Below are 20,279 nucleotides of genomic sequence, written 5' to 3' on the forward strand. Positions count from 1 at the left end.
TTCAGTGCATAGGATGGATGCACAAAGGGGTAGATTAAGGTTGCATGGGCAACTGTAGATCTGGTAATTCCTAGCTTTTGAGTACTTGACTTCTTTGCTACCTAAATAAGTCTTTATATACACATCCACCCACACATGCAGGAACCCCAGCTTTACAATATGATGATTTAACTTCCCACATACACAGTAGCTTCTGCCCAAAGGTCTAAGAACATAAAAAGCAGTTTGTTTATTTTAGCCTTCCCACACCCTGTAACATAGTAGGGTATTATTATACCCGTTTCACAGATGAGGGAATTTAGGCACAGAGATGTTAAGTGATTTGCCCAAGGTCACACACTGGCTCTGGAGAGAATAATATCCTCTTGGGTGGTCTGGGAACCTAATATTGAATGAGAGGCTTTCTTTCACATAAAGGGCAATTAGATCACTTTAAATGTCTGTGCAGATGAGTAAATGGAAAGAAGATGCAGTCACCATGTTATGTTCATATCCCTTGTCTCTGCCATCCTGGTAGAACAAGTGCTTGCTTGGTAAAGTTTAGTGACTGTACATTGGGTAACTGGAGCTGTATGTCCGTGTCTGTGTAAACAGGTGAAGGGGAGGGAACAACATAATTAAGAAATTTTGGTTGCCATTAACCTAGGTTGGATTCAAAGCTGTGACTTTGAGGTAAAAAGTCTCCAACGAGAGACTGCTGAATTGGAATTAATTTGCAAACCGGACGTCATTAAATTAGGCTTGAATAAAGACTGGGAGTGGATGTGTCATTACACAAAGTAAAACTATTTCCCCATGTTTATTTTTCCCCCCTACTGTTCCTCACACGTTCTTGTCAACTGCTGGAAATGGCCCACCTTGATTATCACTACAAAAGGTTTTTTTTCTCTCCTTTTTGGTAATAGCTCACCTTACCTGATCACTCTCGTTACAGTGTGTATGGTAACACCCATTGTTTCATGTTCCCTGTGTATATAAAATCATCCGACTGTATTTTCCACTGCATGCATCGGATGAAGTGGGCTGTAGCCCACGAAAGCTTATGCTCAAATAAATTTGTTAGTCTCTAAGGTGCCACAAGTACTCCTGTTCTTTTTGCAGACACAGACTAACACGGCTGCTACTCTGAAATCTACCCTATGGCTAATCCTATTGCTTCATGTTCAAAATGCATGAATGGAAAAGTATTTGGGGAGGACTCCATGAGTGCCTACTAAGCCAAACTCAAGGAGAGGGATATGGCTCAGAAGGATGGACCATCAAAGCGCGCAGACAGATGGACGGTTCTTCTGAAACATGTAACAAGTGCCATATATAAAGAATAGTACTGATGTCACAGAAGGCTCATCAAAGAATACAGTGATTGCCATTGGGGAAGATCAAAAGGAGGCAAGAGCAATATTTGGAAGAGATCATCTGGAGAGATGGATGCTGCAAAAGAGAGGATTCTGGCAGAGAAAAAGATGGTGTAGAAGGGCTTACTTATCCTCTTGAGTGAGGACATGTAGTTATTACACACATTGATAAATTTCCTATTGCTATACTATCCAGCCTTTACATCATCAAGAAAATACATTTATCCAAATTAAGGAGTATATATTCTGTCTCTCTCTCACCACTCAGTTCTTGTCCACCTTCCCCCAAACCATCAAAACCAGCTTCTTTATAAAGACCAGAACTGGGGGACTAGCCAACCTCTACAGTTCGTTAAAAACAAAAAGTTGAGTTTTGCCTCACATGCAGTTAGGAGCTGGATGGGAAACGGTTTTCCTGTCCTGTAAAACCGTTTGAGATCTCAAAACATTTTCCCATCCCAAATCCAGATGAAAAGCTGAAATCTCAAAACTTGTTGCCAGCTGAAAATCTGGAAAAAAAAATCAGTTTGGGTCCATCAGAATATTTTTGTTTTGATCATTTTGAAACATTTCATTTCGATTTCAACCGTTTTTACCATTTTTTTTTTACTTTCTACTAATTTTAGCTTAATTCTAAACAAAAAGTCCTTTAGAACCAGAAAACTGAAAATTTTCATTTAAAAAAGTCAAAAGGCAACAATTTTGACAGATTTTTCCAAAATAAAATTTTTAGTTTAAGAAATCTGTTGAAACCAGCCCTTTCCCCAAAAAAAGTTTGGTGTTGATTAATTGGATTTCTGATTTAAAAAAAAGTTTTGTTGAAAAATTCCCCACCAGCTCTATGCTCAGTCCAGAGCTGGCAGTTTTCCAGCAGCAGCAAATGCCATTGCGGATTGCCCATCAGTGAGAATGTTCAGGCACCTGCTACCACAAGGTCTTACCCTAGGACCCACAGTCTTATTAAACGTTTATTTTACAGTAGCACCTGAAAGGCCCAAACAGGATGGGTGGGCAGAGTGATGTACTAAGATACAGAGTGAAGTTGTAAGTTTCTAAGGCAGAAACTCTAACACCTAAACAGAGCAAGGATGGAGGGTGGGGTTATCACATACAAGCAAATGACCACTGGGATGAGTAGCACACTGATGAAGCATTATACTGAAGGTAAGTGCTGTGATGAAGTGTAGAGAGAGGGTGTCTGATATAACTGAGATGTAGGCTGTGTCCACATTAGATAATTGTATTCAAAAAATTCCCATCTGAGCTACCTACTTCAGCTGTATGGGTGGGAATTCTGATGTAAAATTCCTTAGTGTCAGAGCACTGAGGGTTTTACAGATAGTAATCAACAGCCTGAATTACACTTGTAAGTGTTTCGGAGTCAGTGCAGAGCAAGAACCATGGGTGTCGTATGCATTTATCCATCCACCCTATCTAAAATGTGTCATGCCTTATTCTGCACTAGTTTCAGAGTAGCAGCCGTGTTAGTCTGTATTCGCAAAAAGAAAAGGAGTACTTGTGGCACCTTAGAGACTAACCAATTTTAAATTGGTTAGTCTCTAAGGTTCCACAAGAACTCCTTTTCATTCTGCACTAGCTAAAGCTTCCGTGTGTCCTGCAAGAGAAGCCCCCAACTAGAGTGTGCTGCTATGGACTAGTCTGGAGTTGGCGAAGTCATGGATAGCCATGGTTTCATCTGCATCAGAGAAGGAAAAGATGAAATCTTGTGGCCAGGAAAGGATGGTTGTGGCCCAATTGTGCCAGGTGCTGTACAAACACACAGAAAAGGACAATCCCTTTTCCCAAAGAGTTTCATCTTGCTCCAGTCTAACAGACAAGACATTAGCAGATGAGATGAACAGGTAAGTGGGGATAGGGAGTGTGGGGACATACAGTCACAAGAATAGGATGTGTGCAATTCTTAGTCAATTGGGTGGTAATCACAGCTCACCACCTATTCATCTTGTCTGGCCTTGTGCATAACACAGGCCACAGAATTTCACTCGGTGCCTGCTCTGAGCCCAGTAGCTTGTGGTTGATCTACAGCATAATCTTTTAGAAAAACATCCAGACTGGGTTTAAAGAATCCAACGGATGGAGTATGGACCACGTTCCTTGGTAAGCTGGTTCTGAACCCTGCTAGAAGAGCAGGGCAGTTGCTGGCCTCCATGAAACAGAGAGTTGGGCCCAGATCTGCAAAGGGACTGAGACAGTGTGATGCTGAGCATTGCCATGCCTAACTTTTAGGCACCTAGAAAATCATAGGAACAGCCCTGCAATCCACAGAGCCTGAGTTAGGTGCCCAGACTCCTATACAGTGAAAGGGGAGAGAGAGGCATCTTAGCCCTGGTCTACACTATGAGTTTAGGTTGAATTTAGCACCGTTAGGTCGATTTAACCCTGCACCCGTCCACACGACCAAGCCTGTTTTGTAAAATCAATTTCTGTACTCCTCCCCGGTGAGGGGAGTTGAGCTAAAATCGACCTTGCTGGGTCGAATTTGGGGTAGTGTGGATGCAATTAGACGGTATTGGCCTCCGGGAGCTATCCCAGAGTGCTCCATTATGACCACTCTGGACAGCACTCTCAACTCAGATGCACTGGCCAGGTAGACAGGAAAAGCCCCGGGAACTTTTGAATTTCATTTCCTGTTTGGCCAGCGTGGCGAGCTGATCAGCACAGGTGATCATGCAGAGCTCATCAGCACAGGTGCCCATGGAGTCCCAGAATCACGAAAGAGGTCCAGCATGGACCGAAAGGGAGATACTGGATCTGATCGCTGTATGGGGAGAAGAATCTGTGCAGGCAGAACTCTGTTCCAAAAGAGAAAATGCCAATATATTTGCCAAAATCTCCAAGGGCATGATGGACACAGGCTACAACAGGGACACACAGCAGTGCCGCATGAAAGTTAAGGAGCTGAGGCAAGCCTACCAAAAAATAAAGGATGCAGACGGTTGCTCCAGGTCAGAGCCTCATACATGCCGCTTCTATGATAAGCACCCCTACCACTACCCCATCACTGTCCGTGGACACCTGCAAGGGGGAGTCTCATGCAACAGGGATGAGGATTTTGTGGATGAGGAGGAGGAGGTTGAGGATAGCACACAGCAGACAAGCCGAGAATCCCTTCTACCCGGCAGCCAGGAACTGTTCATCACCCTGGAGCCAATACCCTCCTAACCCTCCCAAGGCGGGCTCCCGGACCATGAAGCCAGAGAAGGGACCTCTGGTGAGTGTACCTTTGTAAATATAATACAGGGTTTAAAAGCAAGCGTGTTTAATAATTAATTTTCCCTGAAGACTTGGGATGCATTTGTGGCCAGTATAGCTACTGGAAAAGTCTGTTAACGTGTCTGAGGATGGAGCGGAAATCCTACAGGGACTCTAAAAGCCTTTGCAGAAGGTTTCTGGGGAGGTCAGCTTTATTCTATCCTCCATGGTAGGACACTTTTACCATGCCAAGCCAGTAGCAAGTAGTCTGGAATCATTGCAGAACAAAGCATTGCAGCGAAGGGCCCAGGCTTTGGTGGCATTCAAGCAACATCTGTTCTTTATCTCTTTGTGTTAGCCTCAGGAGAGTGATATCATTCATGGTCACCTGGTTCAAATATGGGAAATTTGTTTAAGGGGACATTCAGAGGTGCCTGTTCCTGCTGGACTGTTTGCCTTTGGCTGAAAAGAAATCATCCCCACTGTTAGCCACACGGTGAGGGGAGACCCGTTCATGCTGAGCTGTTCGCGTTTGGCTGACAGGGATCTTCCCTGATACTAGCCAAGCGGTGTGTGTGGGGGGTGGTGGTGAAGCAATCATCCCAGAGAATTGGGAGGGAGGGGTTGTGCTGCACATTCACCCTAAAGCCACAGTCCCTCCTTTTAAATGGCCAACCCAATGGGCTTTGCTTGGTATGGGAAAGGAGGGCGCTGCTGTTTGAAACTGTTCCCCTGTGTTACGAAGGCTGAAGAAGCTGAAACCCTTTGCCTTACCATGGTTTCCTGCAAGCCGAATTCTGTTGCCCAGCCGAGCACATGTGATGTCTCACACCAAACCGGCAGGCACTCAAAAAAGAAGGAAAATGCGACCTTGTACCAAAAGCACATGTGCTGTGTAATGTGAATTGCTTGATTCAGTGTGAAATAGTCTTCCCTTTGTTCTCTAAAATGTATCTTTTAAAATACTACTCTCCCTTTTTTTCCCTCCTGCAGCTCCAAATGTTTCTACGCTCCCCCATCATCTCCGTCCCAGAGGCTAGCGCAGATTAGAAGGCGAAAAAAACGCACTCGTGATGAAATGTTCTCAGAGCTCATGCAGTCCTCCCGCACTGAAAGAGCTCAGCAGAATGCATGGAAGCAAACAATGGCAGAGACCAGGAAAGCGTTAAATGAACGCGATGAGAGGAGGGAGGACCGCGATGAAAGGAGAGCGGATGCAATGCTGAGTCTAATGGGGGAGCAAACTGACATGCTCAGTCATCTGGTGGAGCTGCAGAAAAGGCAGCAGGAGCACAGACCGCCGCTGCAGCCCCTGTATAACTGCCTGCCCTCCTCCCTAAGTTCCATGTCCTCCTCACCCAGACGACCGACAACGCGGGGCGGGGAGGCTAGGGCCACCCCGCCACTCCACCCCAGAGGATTGCCCAAGCAGCAGAAGGCTGGCATTCAGTAAGTTTTGAACTGTAGTGTGGCCTTGTCCTTCCCTCCTCCCCTCATCCACCACCCCACTTCCCTCCAGTGCTTCCCTCCTCTCCCATCTCTCCCGGGTTACCTTGCGAGTTTTCCCCCTATTTGTGTGATGAATTAATAAAGAATGCATGATTTTGAAACAATAATGACATTATTGCCTCTGAAAGTGGTGATCAAAGGGGGGAGGTCGGTTGGCTTACAGGGAAGAAGAGTCAACCAAGGGGGCGGGTTTTCATCAAGGAGAAACAAAGAGAACTGTCATACCGTAGCCTGGCCAGTCATTAAACTGGTTTTCAAAGGTTCTCTGATGCGGAGGGCACCCAGCTGTGCTCTTCTAATCGCCCTGGTGTCTGGCTGTGCGTAATCGGCCGCCAGGCAATTTGCCTCAACCTCCCACCCCACCATAAACATCTCCCCCTTACTCTCACAGATATTGTGGAGTGCACAGCAAGCAGCAATAACAATGGGAATATTGGTTTCACTGAGGTCTAACCTGGTCAGTAAACTGCGCAAGCGAGCTTTTAAACGTCCAAATGCACATTCTACCACCATTCTGCACTTGCTCAGCCTATAGTTGAACTTCTCCTTACTACTGTCCAGGGAACCTGTGTATAGCTTCATGAGCCATGGCATGAAGGGGTAGGCTGGGTCCCCAAGGATAACTATAGGCTTTTCAACATCCCCAATGGTAATTTTCTGGTCTGGGAAGTAAGTCCCTCCCTGCAGCTGTTCAAACAGACCAGAGTTCCTGAAGATGTGAGCATCATGCACCTTTCCCGGCCATCCCACGTTGATGTCGGTGAAACGTCCCTTGTGATCCACCAGTGCTTGCAGCACCATTGAAAAGTACCCCTTGCACTTTACGTACTGGCTGCCAAGGTGGTCTGGTCCCAGGAGAGGGATATGCATTCCGTCTATTGCCCCACCACAGTTAGGGAACCCCATTGAAGCAAAGCCATCCACTATGACCTGCACATTTCCCAGAGTCACTACCCTTGATAGCAGCAGCTCAGTGATTGCGTTGGCTACTTAGATCACAGCAGCCCCCACAGTAGATTTGCCCATTCCAAATTGATTCCCGACTGACTGGTAGCTGTCTGGCGTTGCAAGCTTCCAGAGGGCTATCGCCACTCGCTTATCAACTGTGAGGGCTGCTGTCATCTTGGTATTCTTGTGCTTCAGGGCAGGGGAAAGCAAGTCACAAAGTTCTATGAAAGTGCCCTTACACATGTGAAAGTTTTGCAGCCACTGGGAATCATCCCAGACCTGCAACACTGTGTGGTCCCACCAGTCTGTGCTTGTTTCCCAGGCCCAGAATCGGCGTTCCACGGCATGAACCTGCCCAATTACCACTATGATGTCCAAATTGCCAGGGTCCATGCTTTGAGAGAAGTCTGTGTCCATGTCCTCATCAGTATCGTGATCGCACTGTCGTCGCCTCCTTGCCTGCTTTTGCAGGTTCTGCACATACTGCAAGATAATGTGTGAGGTGTTTGCAATACTCACAACAGCAGCAGTGAGCTGAGCGGGCTACACGCTTGCCGTGGTATGGCATTTGCAGGAGAGCAGAGTTGCAGTGGAAGCGGTAGATGACGATGGATGCCACGAGAATAGATATTTATATAGAACAACGAGAGGACCTGTGAGGTGGATTCATGGCACCAGGAGAGCAGAGTTGCAGCAGAAGCGGTGGAGGACAACGGTTAGCACCGCACACATTTCCTGAGGAAGAACACAAGTACCCGGGAACACATGACAGAAAACATGGAGAAATTCGCTATTGAGACAAGAGCAGCAGAGCAGAGTTGCAGCGGAAGCGGTGAATGATGACGATGACGGTTAGCAGTCCTACTGCACTCTCTGCTGACAGCAGTATGGCATCTGCATAGAAAAAAGGTGCGAAACGATTGTTTGCCGTTGTTTTCACAGAGGGAGGGGCAACTGACAACATGTACCCAAAACCACCCGCGACAATGTTTTTGCTCCATCAGGCATTGGGATTTCTACCCAGAATTCAAATGGGCAGCGGAGACTGCAGTGTAACTGTGGGATAGCTACCCACAGTGCAACGCTCCAAAAGTCGACGGTAGCCACAGTACTATGGACACACTGTGCCGACTTAATGCACTTAGTGTGGACATATGCAACTGACTGTATAAAATCGATTTCTAAAAATTGACTTCTGCAAGATTGACCTAATTTTGTAGTGTAGACATACCCTTAGACTGTGAGCCACAAGCCAGCATGTTATACAGGGAGATACCTAAGCTAGCCAACGGGAGATGCTGACCAGAAGGGGATGTGCTAAGCCATGCCCCCTCTCAGAGGTAGATACAAAACTAGGAGGGAGTCCTTGCCTTATAACCCTTAGCCTGTGGCTAGGGTACCCCCCTTTCTTTTGAGGGGGAGAAGGAATTTGAACAGGGCTTTGCCACTTCTCAGATGAATGCCCTAACTGCCAGGCAATGGGATATTCTGATGTGAGGCTTCCTCAATCCCTCCTCCTATTGAAATTGTTTCCGTTTAATGAAAAATTGAATAATTAAATATTAATTGGGGCTGAGAAATAGTTAGAATGACTCTACAGTGTAGCAGTTGGAGCACTCACCTGAGAGGGTCTGCAGACTGTTCAAATTCCTTCTCCCTCTCAGGAGGAGCGAGGACTTCAACCAGGGGTCTCCCACCTACAAGGTGAGTACACTAGGCTAAAGGTTAGAAAGGAGCTCCTTCCTCTTGTTTTGTGTGAGCTCACCTGAGGTAGCTTCTGGGCACACCTACCACATTGGGTCCCTGCATATGACTTAGATGGCAAAATGCCTATCTTCCCTGCTTTGTGAATTGCACTGGGGCTTAAGCAGGAGATAGCCGTCTGGGCAACTAGCGTGAAGCAGGAGTGCACATGCCCAGAGCCAGAAACATGAGCGCCTAGGTTCCTTTTACTGCAAAAACTTAGGGGCTGAGTGAGTTGAGGCGCCTACAGGTTTAGGACAACAGCCAAGCAGGAGTTTTGTGGATCACAGTGGTGCCTAATGGAACTAAGTACCTTTGTGGATCACACCCATAGAGCTAAGTACTCTTAGTATAGAATGAAAGTGCAGCTTGTCGCATCCCTCACTCTTCCCCCAGGGGCTCCACATGTTGAACAAGCAATATGAAGACACTGAACCCTAAGAGGCTCCACAACTGAGGAAAAGCAGCACGTGGAAGAAGAGCAATATCCTAAATCTCATCAAAGGAACGAGCAAAACCATACTGAAGTGACCACATCCATCCCACTACATGACTCAAGGCTGCTGGTATAACTAAATAGCTTTATAGAGAGGTTATTGGATCCTGCTGGAGTTGGCCTGCTTATTGATACAATTCTCTCTTGCTGATTTTAACTTTTCAAATGAAGTTTACTTATATAACTGAATGTTAACTCCAAGTGTCACTAAACTGTGGTCATTAGTTCCAATAATGTGGATGGCTTGAGAAACATAAGTACTACAGAAGTCTCTTTTTAGAAAAGAACTTTCAAAATAGTTTTTAGAGATCCCTGTCACTGTTTATGTCCCCATGGTGCATCTCTTGGTGGGAGGTGAAATTTTGCTGCTACTTCCTCAGATTGGATCTCCTGCTGCAAAATAGGTTAAAGCACAGGAAATGCAGTTTACGAGAAAAGCCAGACATTTTCAAAGTGATTTGCAGAGCAAGTTTCCCCCCTCCCTTCCTCAACTTACCGATTTTAACCTCTGTTAAATTAACCATTTTTAAATAAAATATTAGAAATTTCTTTACAGTGCTGCAGGTCCCTGCCTTTTCTTGTGCATTCAAATGGGATCTATCATGCCCTTAGTCCTACTCTATATCGTCAGATTTGCCAAACTGGCAGAGATTCCTGTTTGACTGTACATTTCTCTTTACTCTATTTGCAGTAAAACAAGTCTGATTTCAGTGACTGATTCTCCTTTGACATGCAGACATACTGACTAGAATACCTTTTCCATTACATTATGATTTTGGAAGGCAAATCTTTTATCCAAAGCCCCAGCAACTTCCTTTCCCGTCCTTAATCCACGCCTGCCTCCACTTGGACAGGCATGGCCACTTCCTTTCTGAAACCTCCCCCCCCCCCCCCCAATTTGTTTGCTTTTCAGAAAGCTGATTCAGCCTTAAAGCAGAGAGTTGCTATGCCTTTCAGTGGCACTTTACATTCTCTCTGATGATGCCCCCAGGATTTGGAAGAAAAGGGAATAAGAACAAACTACAAGGTAACCCACCACAGTAACCAGCCTAGTCCTTGTAATGTTGGCGTTTAGCAAGAGGCAATTGCAAGAGCAAGCCCCTGGCTTTAACAGCGCAAGGGAAGACGACAGTTAACATAAAGTAACTTTGTTTTCTTCGACTGCCCAGTCTGCTTTTTTATGTGCAATATCCCATATTTAATCAGAAGCTTGTCAAAAAGATTTAAGAAACGGCTCCTTGGGATGGCGGCATGCTTGTTTTCTGTTGTCTTTTTCTCAATTCCTCAGAGGCGCAATGATTGGGAGGTTAGGGATGTTCTGTATATAAACCCTTCCCGACAGGCCCCTTTGCTCCTCACCAGGAGGGAGTCATTCCGTGGGGAAGAGGAGACTGTCTTTGCAAACAAGGTCCCTTGTTGCTCAGGAAGAGGGAGGAATTCCCTCTGGGTGGAGATGGAGAGGAATTTTCCCTTCACGCCACAGGGAGTCAAGAGGAAAGCAGGGAAAGTGGATTCGTGCTGATCATCCTTATGCATCAGCTCGTCTCCTCCCTCTGTGCCTGGTCTGTTGCTGCCAGTGCTCATTGAAAGCCCCCTCTTGGCTGGGGGAGCAAAGCATCCTACCCCGAGTGTTAAGCATATCAGCCACCTGCTTTGCCCCTCAGCAGCAGTCTTGCAGTTCATTGGAGGGTGAAACACCCTGGGTGGGTGTAAATCTCCACCAATCCCCTCCCTTCTGCACTAATCCAATTCTGCTGACCCTCAGCCCCAACACTCCCCATGCAGGCGGGTCCCCTTCCTCACAGCATCCAGAGACCCCCATCCCAGACACTAGCTCTTTCACTTGGGGCAGGCACTAACCTCTCACCCTACCGAACCCCTCCTCCATGATGTAGCCCCTCCCCTCTACACTTGACCCCACTTCTCCTATCCGGTGCCCTGGCCCCCCATGCACACTCCTCTCCACCTGCACAAACTCCTACCCCCTCTCAGCCCCATGCACGGCCCCTCCCAGCCCCCATTAGCCCCTCCCCTTCCTGCATTCACCCCCCACCCCATGCACTCGCCCCACCCAGCACTGACCTCCCCTCCCCCCCTCCCGGCACTGACCTCCCCTCCCCCCCCAGCCGTGCAAATCTCGCGAGAGAACACGCGCTTTCACTAGTGTGTCTTTGCACCAATCGATCCCTATCGGGCCGGGCCGAGTCGGACCAGGGGGCGGACCCGGCCGCACCGACACCCGCCCCACCCCCACTAATCGCCGACTAGTCGGGCTGACCGTGCAGGGAGGGGGGTGCCCCGGATTCTCGTGCCCCCACCTGCGGCTCATTGGAGCCGCCCCCCCCTTCCCCGGGGCCTTTGTCCTCTGAGACTGTCGCCGCCCCCCTCCCCGGTCTTCGCGCACCTTAGCCGGGAGGGGAGTCTACGCGAGGCCGGGGATCCGCGGCCTCCCCGGCGCGGGCGAGGGGCTCGCCCCGCTTCCCCCGCTCGGAGCCGCCGAGCTCGCGTGGAGCCCGCTGCCCACAGCGGCGGGGCGCCTGGCTCAGGAGAGGCCGCGGAGCCGCCCCAGGCCTCCCCCTCCCGTCCGGGTGGCCGCAGCAGGTTCCCCCCGCCCTCCTCCTGCCCCCGGCGGCGGCGGGATCCGAGTGGGGCCCGGGGAGCTGCTGGGCCGGGCCGGAGGGGAGAGGAGCGGCGGGGGAGCAGCGCCAGGTGAGAGCCGCGGGGGGCTAAGCCCCGGGGAGGAGGGGCGGGGAGACGCCGCTGGAGGGGCCCCGGGGCGCGGCCCCTGCCCCGGGGGACCGGGGTCAGCGTGGCCTGAGGGCGGCCGGGCGGAGGCCTGTGTCCCGGGCAGGCGGGCGGGGAGCGGCCTGGGCCCTGGCGGTTGCTAGGGCGCTGCTGGGATGGGGGAGCGCAGGCCCGGCCCCGGGGGTGACGGGGGTAAGCGCCAGGCCAAGGGGCCGGCGAGGGCGGGCCGGGGCCGGGCCCGGCCTGTGGATCCCCGGCCTGGCAGTTGAGGTGGTAGCTGCCTGGGGTGGGAGGGAGGCCGGGAGGTGCAGGAGCCGCCACCGCAGCAGCAGCTGGGATCTGGGGGTGGGGGGAGGCTAAACTCATCCTTGTAAAAACATGGTCCCCAATGCCAGGCAGGGCCCCCCAGCTCCTGGGAAACACTGAGAGTCTGGGCTGCCAGCAGCTCTCCCCCAGGGGCATCCCCGAGCCCTGGGAGGCCGATAAACCCATGGTGTCAAACCTCTATAATACTCAGTACCCCTCTGTCCCAGCCCATGGGCACTATAGGGCTGGGACCCCCTGTCCAGACGGTCCCCAGGCCACTCTGCACCCTTATTTCAGATGACTGAAGTATCTGTATCTTTGTGGGCTTGCTTCGCTGTCATCCCACTTCTCCCATCTCTAGCTTTTCTAATTTCCAAATGAAAAGAGACCACTGACAGCTTCCTTAAATGCAGACCAGAGGATTTGATTAACCAGACGTCTCAATTTGTTCGGGGGTTTTATGCCTTGTTCAGGGTCTGAGTGTGTGTGTGGAAAATGCCCCCCCCCCCCCCCCCATGGATTTGCTCAGCGCCTTGGAACTTAGATCTGCAGCATTTAGAGGAAATGAGATTTATGGGGACAAAATGGGACAGTAAATTGAAGGAACAATTGTATGGTGGCTTTTGTAGAGGGCACTTCCTGCCCTTCAAGAACTTTCCGTGGAGCATATGATCTTTATACAGCAAATCTGTATTCTCTCATTTTTTTCTGTCTTTAGCTTATGCGGAGAAATGAAACTGGAACAGATATTTCTGGAACTTACCAACTTGCTCAAAATGCAGTTGGCAAGATGTGAATCACAGTTCTAATAAATTCTGCAGTTCCTCCCTTTTTTCCCCCCCAATTAACTCTCAAATTGTACATTTCAGGAATTAACCCAAACTACCCAAGGATGTGGTTTTTTTAAACCTTTCATATAATGGCACCAATTTTAATGGATCACCTGGAAGTACCCAGAAGCATCCAGCTATATGGGAGGAACTTGCGTGCTAGAAGTATCTGGTACATTGCCCAGTAAAGGGAGAGGTTTTAAAAAAAAGTGTCCTTCTCTCCCTCCCATCCCTTTCCTGGAAGAACCCAGGTTTTTGTGTCTGAGGTAGTTATCCCCAAACGCCATACAGCTACCTTTTTGCTTTTTTGATGTCTAGTGCTTTAGGGAGTGGCAGAAATAGAGAATTGCAGAGGGTGAAGGGTGTCTTAGGGTGAAGGGTGACTACCTCCGGTAGTCAGAAAACTCTAAAGACTTCAGCCATGAACTCTCCCTCTTCTCTGTTTCCTCTGCAACAAATTTAACTATCTACCCAATAGGAGAGGGTGGAATCATTGTTAGCAATAGAACTGGGGTTATTCAAATTAAGAAATTTCCAATAGCTGGTAATAGTGTCAAAAGATGGAGCTCTCCAGAATAGGCCCTTATTAAAATAATAACAACTTGATGGCAAGTCCCATTTTACTGCATGACCATTTTAAATCTATATTGCATGACAGAAATTATTTGTATACAGTCACATGGTACTACAGCTATTTTTGTGCATCATCAGTGCCACAGAAAATACGTTCTTTCCCTTTTCCTTGCATTGCGTAATATGGCATATTTTTCTCTCATAGCAGCAGAAATGATGGAAGAGTTGCATAGCCTGGACCCACGACGGCAGGAACTGTTGGAGGCCAGGTTCACTGGAGTAGGTGTTGCCAAAGTGAGTAAAAGTACCTGTGATAGCAGGCACAAATCTTGACCTATTTTGCACACCGCAGTTTTTTTTTTTACATAAGTAGTGCTGTTCCACTAAGGGAAAGTTGTTCATTATTAGTTTTGTTTTGTCCACTAACTTATTTTAAAGAGTGTGTAAAGAGGAATGTACAATACTAAAAATAGTATGAGGCAATTGCCTCTGTGTGCATAGACACTACAGTGTGTGTGAGTTTGATTTGTAATGAAGAGTTAGTTTTTAAGGTTAGCTCAATTTTTTTCAGTATAACAAAGGCCATGCACCGCATCATCACTTCTTTTGCAGGAGGCAGTGTAGCTCACCTCTTTCCTATCTCAAGGGCTTGTTTGGGAACCGAATATGAGTAGCTTAGGTGGACACAGTTATGATGAACTTACGTGTAACCAGGGTTAAGGCAATTCAATTCTTCTTTGAGAACCACTGAACTTATGTGAGCTCAGTTATATTCAACTAAAATTTGCTTATTCAGAGGTAAGCTTGCGTACTCTTGGGTTTGCAACCTGCTAGCAAAATCCTACCCTTCTTTTAATGTATGACTTTGTACCTGATCAGTAGATGCATTTCTTGAGTCAGGCATTCAGTAATAAGTTGTGTAACTCTCATCCTTTTGTTGGAAATATTACTCTTGGTTTTGATCTCCATATGTTTGTGTGTATAGTGTGTTAGCTCCTGTAGTATTATCTCTTCATTTCTCCCACCATTCTAGTTCTTAAGATGACAGTGGAACAGTGATAACATTCCAGTTTGCACACTTTAAACACACTGAGTTTCAGACCGTATCAAGCTAGAAAGGAAATATAACTAGATAACCTGTTGCTATAAAAGGTTTAGCCACCTGTTAGAATCATATTGGGAAGAGGGAACTCAGTAGCTCATTTACCTTTCTCTTATGAAAAGTACAAAATAAATACATCAAAGCTTGGAATGGTGCTATCCAAGTTTATATTTTGTTTCTGAACTAATTTATGCAGCAGTTGTATTATGAAGCCCTGGAAACAGATCAGTAAGTAAACAGTTTGCAACTTAAAAGAAGCTTACTAAGGCCTGGTTAAAAACTTAAGTTTTACTTTCAGTTAGGTATGTGATTTTTTTTTTAAACTGAAATAGTAATATAAGTAAAAACCCTAATGGGATGCAGTTTTTCTGGTATGAAGATGACTTGTACTGGTATGGTTATTCCCCTTCTTGCATGGGGTGAGCTATACTGATATATTGTGCCCATGCTTGAGCGGTGGTGGTGGTGGTGTTGGACCTCTTTAACTATACAAGTATACAAATATATACTTGTATATAAATATATATAACAAATATAGTTAAAGCAGTGCAAATTTCTAGTATAGACATACCCTTAGATTGTAGGCTTCTTGAGGGCAGGATCCCAGTCTTTTTATATTCTATAGTGCCTAAATACTTTGAGGAGAGTGTTAACTTAGGAAGCCACTTCTTACAAAGAGATAATTTTAAGGAGATCTAGGAAACTATACATTAGGAGAAAAATGCCCTTCCACTGTTCAGGTTAATATTGAAAGCTACCTTGCTAATTCTCATGCCATTGAACCATAAGTTGATGATCTCTCTAAAGAGAACAGGTTTCAGAGTAGCAGCCGTGTTAGTCTGTATTTGCAAAAAGAAAAGGAGGACTTGTGGCACCTTAGAGACTAACAAATTTATTTGAGCATAAGCTTTCGTGATGAAGTGAGCTGTAGCTCACGAAAACTTATGCTCAAATAAATGTTAGTCTCTAAGGTGCCACAAGTACTCCTTTTCTTTTTTCTAAAGAGAACAGGAATTTCTCATTATTTCTCAGGCTTCACAGCAGAGGCAGAATGTACAGTAGTAACTTTGTCTAGTATAAAATATGTACAGTACCACAATCTGTGGGTGTAATGTTAATCCCAGATACTATATGCCGCACTGGGTCAATGCTTTTTCAAAATCTATGCCCGTCACACTTGGCACTGGCATCTATATCTCAGTGTTTCAAAGTGAGCATGTTTGGAAACCCATGATATGGTTTTTAATAAACTTAAGGAAGATTTTCGCTCTCTCCAGTTGGGTGTGGAAGGAAAGCCACTTCAAATGAGTTAGTGCCATCTAGTGGGATTGGCACCGGCCTCTTGGGATGGAAGGTATTCTATTGCTGTTTGTTGCATAAAAAGAAGAAAGTAAATGTAGTCTCAGATGCTTTCCTATTGGGTGAGTAGGCCAGGCAGCTGTAACATTGAATTTCCTGCCTTTTATTAATTTGGCTTATTGCTTGGTATTTATTCATAAATATAAAGCACAAATCAGGCCTGTGCAAAATAAACAAATGCTAGTTTGTATTCTTACTAATAATTACAGCATATATAGGTTTTTTTACTTTTGTTCACTTGCAAAAATGCAAAGGGGAAATAACACTGTTTGTAAGAGTGTTTCTACCTGAAAACCAGTGTGGACTTGCACTGAATTTCCTCAGCCTCGGAAATTAAAGAACATGCCTTTTTAGAAACTCTTGAAATAACTGAAATCACAGGTGCAAGAAAGCAGTGTTTCTAGGCAGTTGATGGAACTCCATCTACGTGAAACAACCATGTAGCTAGACATCTTCAAAGCAATGGTGACTTGTTGGACACCTAGCATTGCTATACAGTTTAAATGTATTCCTTTACCAAATTCATGCCTATGTTGATTCAGGAAGGTCTTGCTTTGTGAATTCCTGACGTGAGCTGGTACTTAGTTACTTATTTAATAGCTCACATAGCTTAGGTTTCATTTAGCAAATGAACAGTAAAGTTCAATTGTGAGGCATACTTCTAACTAAACCTCTGTTTTCCACTTTGGGTCAGTCAGTGTTGAAGACAAGCCGTAGTTTGAATTCCTGTGGATAACATTTAGTTGTGTGTCTTCTCTTCTGCATTACCTTCCTTTATCTCACTGCTGGTAAGATGCAAAGTGGGATGGTTCCAAAGGATTTGCACCATTTCAAGGTATTTGTACGAGATATGAAGAGGGATAGCTAGTTGGGGGTGGGAAAGTGAACATACACTCCTGCCTTCATCATTCAGACTAAATCAGGACAGATCATTACTGTAACATACCCGTCATCCACCAGCCTGCTATTGGGAACCAATGTCCCCAAGTTAAACGTGTCCCGGTTTGCTATGTTGCAGCTGTGCTGATTCACTCACCATTAGGAGAAAAAAAAATTCTAAATTTAAAAACTGCAATACTTCAAGACAGCACTGACCCTCTTTATTTGGCTATAGTAATTATCTAGGTCCAAATGTGTACACTAGAATTCAAGAAGCATTGGTCTCTGTCTGTCACTACTGTCTGTGAATTTGCATGTAGGATACAATAAAGAGGGACATGAAAACAAATATAGCCTGAATAGTGTTTGTGTTGCAGGATATCTAGATAAAAAAAAAAGTATATTGTTTCCATAAAAAAAAAAAATATTTTTCAACCTGTTTTTGCTTTGTGAACCCTGTGTCTATCCAGAATTGCGTTTCCTTTATCACCAAAATAAGCTTAGCAACTAGACCTCTCAGTTTTAGTTGCAAAGTTACCAAGTAGAGGACTGAAAGTTGAATGGCTGCATTTTGTCCTCAGAGGGAAATAATGCTATCCCAAAAAGTTATTTACCATGTAATTAATGCAAACATTCATAGAGTAGGAGTTCTGAGTTATATAAATGGATTCATCGGCTAGCAAAGGAAGTGCCTAGGGTACTTTGTCTCCTTTTTATCCTGAAAACTTGATAATTATTTGGATGGACTTGAAATAAACAATAAGCATATATAACTACTAAAGCACAGAAATGGAAGTCAGATCTGGGTTCTGCTTCAGCTCTGTCACTGACTCAGTGTGACCTTTAGGTAAGTCACTTGACCTGTTTCTGCCTCAATTTTCCCATGCATAAAATGAGAATACAACCTTCATTGCTGGGAGGTAGTGATGGAATTAATCAGTGCTTGTAAAGCACTCTGAAATTTGTAGATGAAAGCTGCCATAAAAGTGTGCAAAGCATTAGCATGTGTCTATGCTACGGACGCTATACTGAGGTTTTCCTGTCGCAGGAACACCAACAGTGTAGGAACAACGTTAGCTCAGTTGACGGAAGCACTCTTCTGTTGACATAGCTGCGTCTACACCAGTGGTTCTCAACCCGCAGCCCTATCAGCACACAGCTGCGGCCCATGTGACATCCTCAGAGCCATACAGGTAGTATACATATTGTGTGGATGCGGCCTGCATAACACAAAGAGAGCTGCATACACGACCCAGAGTGGTAAATAGGTTGAGAACCACTGCTCTACACTGAGGGTTATGTCAGTCAGGGGTATGGTTTTATCACACCCTCAGCAATGTAGTTATGACAACAGAACTTTCAAGTGTAGACCAAACCTGAGAGATTGAAAACCAGGCAACTAATGAAAAGTGAGTCAAAGTTGTAAACTTACCTACCTCTCAAACGCAGCGGAGGTGACCTATAGAAACTTTGTTGGTAGCATATGTATCGTTTTAACTGGATGTTTGGAAAGGTCCAGATTTAACCAGTATTACGGAAGTTTCAAATATCACTTGTGTGTGAAGGATGTCTTTCTTATATAGAGATAAATAAAGCATGAAATAAGGAAGAATATTTGTGAAACATGTTTCATCTTAGGGCTGGGCTACTTACTAATTAGCACAAAAGTAATTAGATCAGCTGTAATTCACACCTTTTATTAAGCATCAGGGGGTAGCCTTGTTAATCTGTATCCACAAAAACAACAAGGAGTCTGGTGGCACTTTAAAGACTAACAGATTTATTTGGGCATAAGCTTTTGTGGGCTAGAACCCACTTCATCGGATGCATGGAGTGAAAATTACAGATGCAGGCATTATTAGCTTTTGACACGGTCTCCCACAGTATTCTTGTCAGCAAGTTAAGGAAGTATGGGCTGGATGAATGCACTATAAGGTGGGTAGAAAGCTGGCTAGATTGTCGGGCTCAACGGGTAGTGATCAATGGCTCCATGTCTAGTTGGCAGCCGGTATCAAGTGGAGTGCCCCAAGGGTCGGTCCTGCGGCCGGTTTTGTTCAATATCTTCATAAATGATCTGGAGGATGGTGTGGATTGCACTCTCAGCAAATTTGCGGATGATACTAAACTGGGAGGAGTGGTAGATACGCTGGAGGGGAGGGATAGGATACAGAAGGACCTAGACAAATTGGAGGATTGGGCCAAAAGAAATCTGATGAGGTTCAATAAGGATAAGTGCAGGGTCCTGCACTTAGGACGGAAGAACCCAATGCACAGCTACAGACTAGGGACCGAATGGCTAGGCAGCAGTTCTGCGGAAAAGGACCTAGGGGTGACAGTGGACGAGAAGCTGGATATGAGTCAGCAGTGTGCCCTTGTTGCCAAGAAGGCCAATGGCATTTTGGGATGTATAAGTAGGGGCATAGCGAGCAGATCGAGGGACGTGATCGTTCCCCTCTATTCGACATTGGTGAGGCCTCATCTGGAGTACTGTGTCCAGTTTTGGGCCCCACACTTCAAGAAGGATGTGGATAAATTGGAGAGAGTCCAGCGAAGGGCAACAAAAATGATTAGGGGTCTAGAACACATGACTTACGAGGAGAGGCTGAGGGAGCTGGGATTGTTTAGCCTGCAGAAGAGAAGAATGAGGGGGGATTTGCTAGCTGCTTTCAACTACCTGAAAGGGGGTTCCAAAGAGGATGGCTCTAGACTGTTCTCAATGGTAGCAGATGACAGAACGAGGAGTAATGGTCTCAAGTTGCAGTGGGGGAGGTTTAGATTGGATATTAGGAAAAACTTTTTCACTAAGAGGGTGGTGAAACACTGGAATGCGTTACCTAGGGAGGTGGTAGAATCTCCTTCCTTAGAGGTTTTTAAGGTCAGGCTTGACAAAGCCCTGGCTGGGATGATTTAACTGGGAATTGGTCCTGCTTCAAGCAGGGGGTTGGACTAGATGACCTCCTGAGGTCCCTTCCAACCCTGATATTCTATGATTCTATTATACTGACACATGAAGAGAAGGGAGTTACCTCACAAGTCACACCTTTTGGTTATCTTGGTTCAAATGTGTGTAAGTGACCCTAACTTGCAATGGAATTGGAAAGGATCAATTGTTTGCATTTAAAACTGAGAGAACAATTTATATAGCCCCTTCGCTTCTCTGTGGACTTGCAGATGTGGAAGTCGCACAGGTTTGGGTCACCCGAGAAGGATCATCCTGGTTC

The 20,279-nt window shown here is 46.0% G+C and overlaps 2 protein-coding genes and 2 long non-coding RNA genes across 11 annotated transcripts in view; 3 read left to right on the top strand and 1 right to left on the bottom strand.

Annotated features, from left to right (window-relative positions):
• METTL2A (methyltransferase 2A, tRNA N3-cytidine) overlaps positions 1–6,184 on the top strand; it is a 33,506-nt gene extending 27,322 nt beyond the window's left edge. The window contains exons 9-10 of one of the 4 annotated variants that reach the window (XR_007353806.2): positions 1,102–4,587; positions 5,562–5,700. Coding sequence is in view for 2 of the 4 variants with exons in the window: in XM_048829678.2 (XP_048685635.2) it covers positions 5,562–6,021 (460 nt within the window). In the remaining 2 variants the exon portion in view is untranslated. Of the gene's footprint in view, positions 1–1,101; positions 4,588–5,561 lie in introns of all 4 variants that reach the window. The other 3 variants (XM_048829678.2, XM_048829682.2, XM_048829681.2) reach the window with 3 other exon arrangements.
• LOC142070205 (uncharacterized) lies at positions 6,171–8,706 on the bottom strand. The gene is made up of 2 exons (XR_012666215.1): positions 8,647–8,706; positions 6,171–7,919 (listed from the first exon to the last, which is right to left on the bottom strand). It is a non-coding gene; the product is annotated as an uncharacterized LOC142070205 (long non-coding RNA).
• LOC142070204 (uncharacterized) lies at positions 7,807–9,817 on the top strand. The gene is made up of 2 exons (XR_012666214.1): positions 7,807–7,934; positions 9,165–9,817. It is a non-coding gene; the product is annotated as an uncharacterized LOC142070204 (long non-coding RNA).
• Positions 9,818–11,431: 1,614 nt separating this feature from the next.
• Positions 11,432–20,279, top strand: part of TLK2 (tousled like kinase 2) — a 58,505-nt gene continuing 49,657 nt past the window's right edge. For 3 of the 5 annotated variants that reach the window (XM_075123517.1, XM_075123516.1, XM_075123518.1), the window contains exon 1: positions 13,924–14,012. In XM_075123517.1, coding sequence (XP_074979618.1) covers positions 13,932–14,012 — 81 coding nt within the window. In that variant the 5' untranslated portion in view covers positions 13,924–13,931. Of the gene's footprint in view, positions 11,974–13,923; positions 14,013–20,279 lie in introns of those variants that run through there. The other 2 variants (XM_048829667.2, XM_048829668.2) reach the window with 2 other exon arrangements.

Source organism: Caretta caretta, chromosome 27 (genome assembly GCF_965140235.1).
Source record: "Caretta caretta isolate rCarCar2 chromosome 27, rCarCar1.hap1, whole genome shotgun sequence".
NCBI classification, from domain to species: domain Eukaryota; kingdom Metazoa; phylum Chordata; order Testudines; family Cheloniidae; genus Caretta; species Caretta caretta.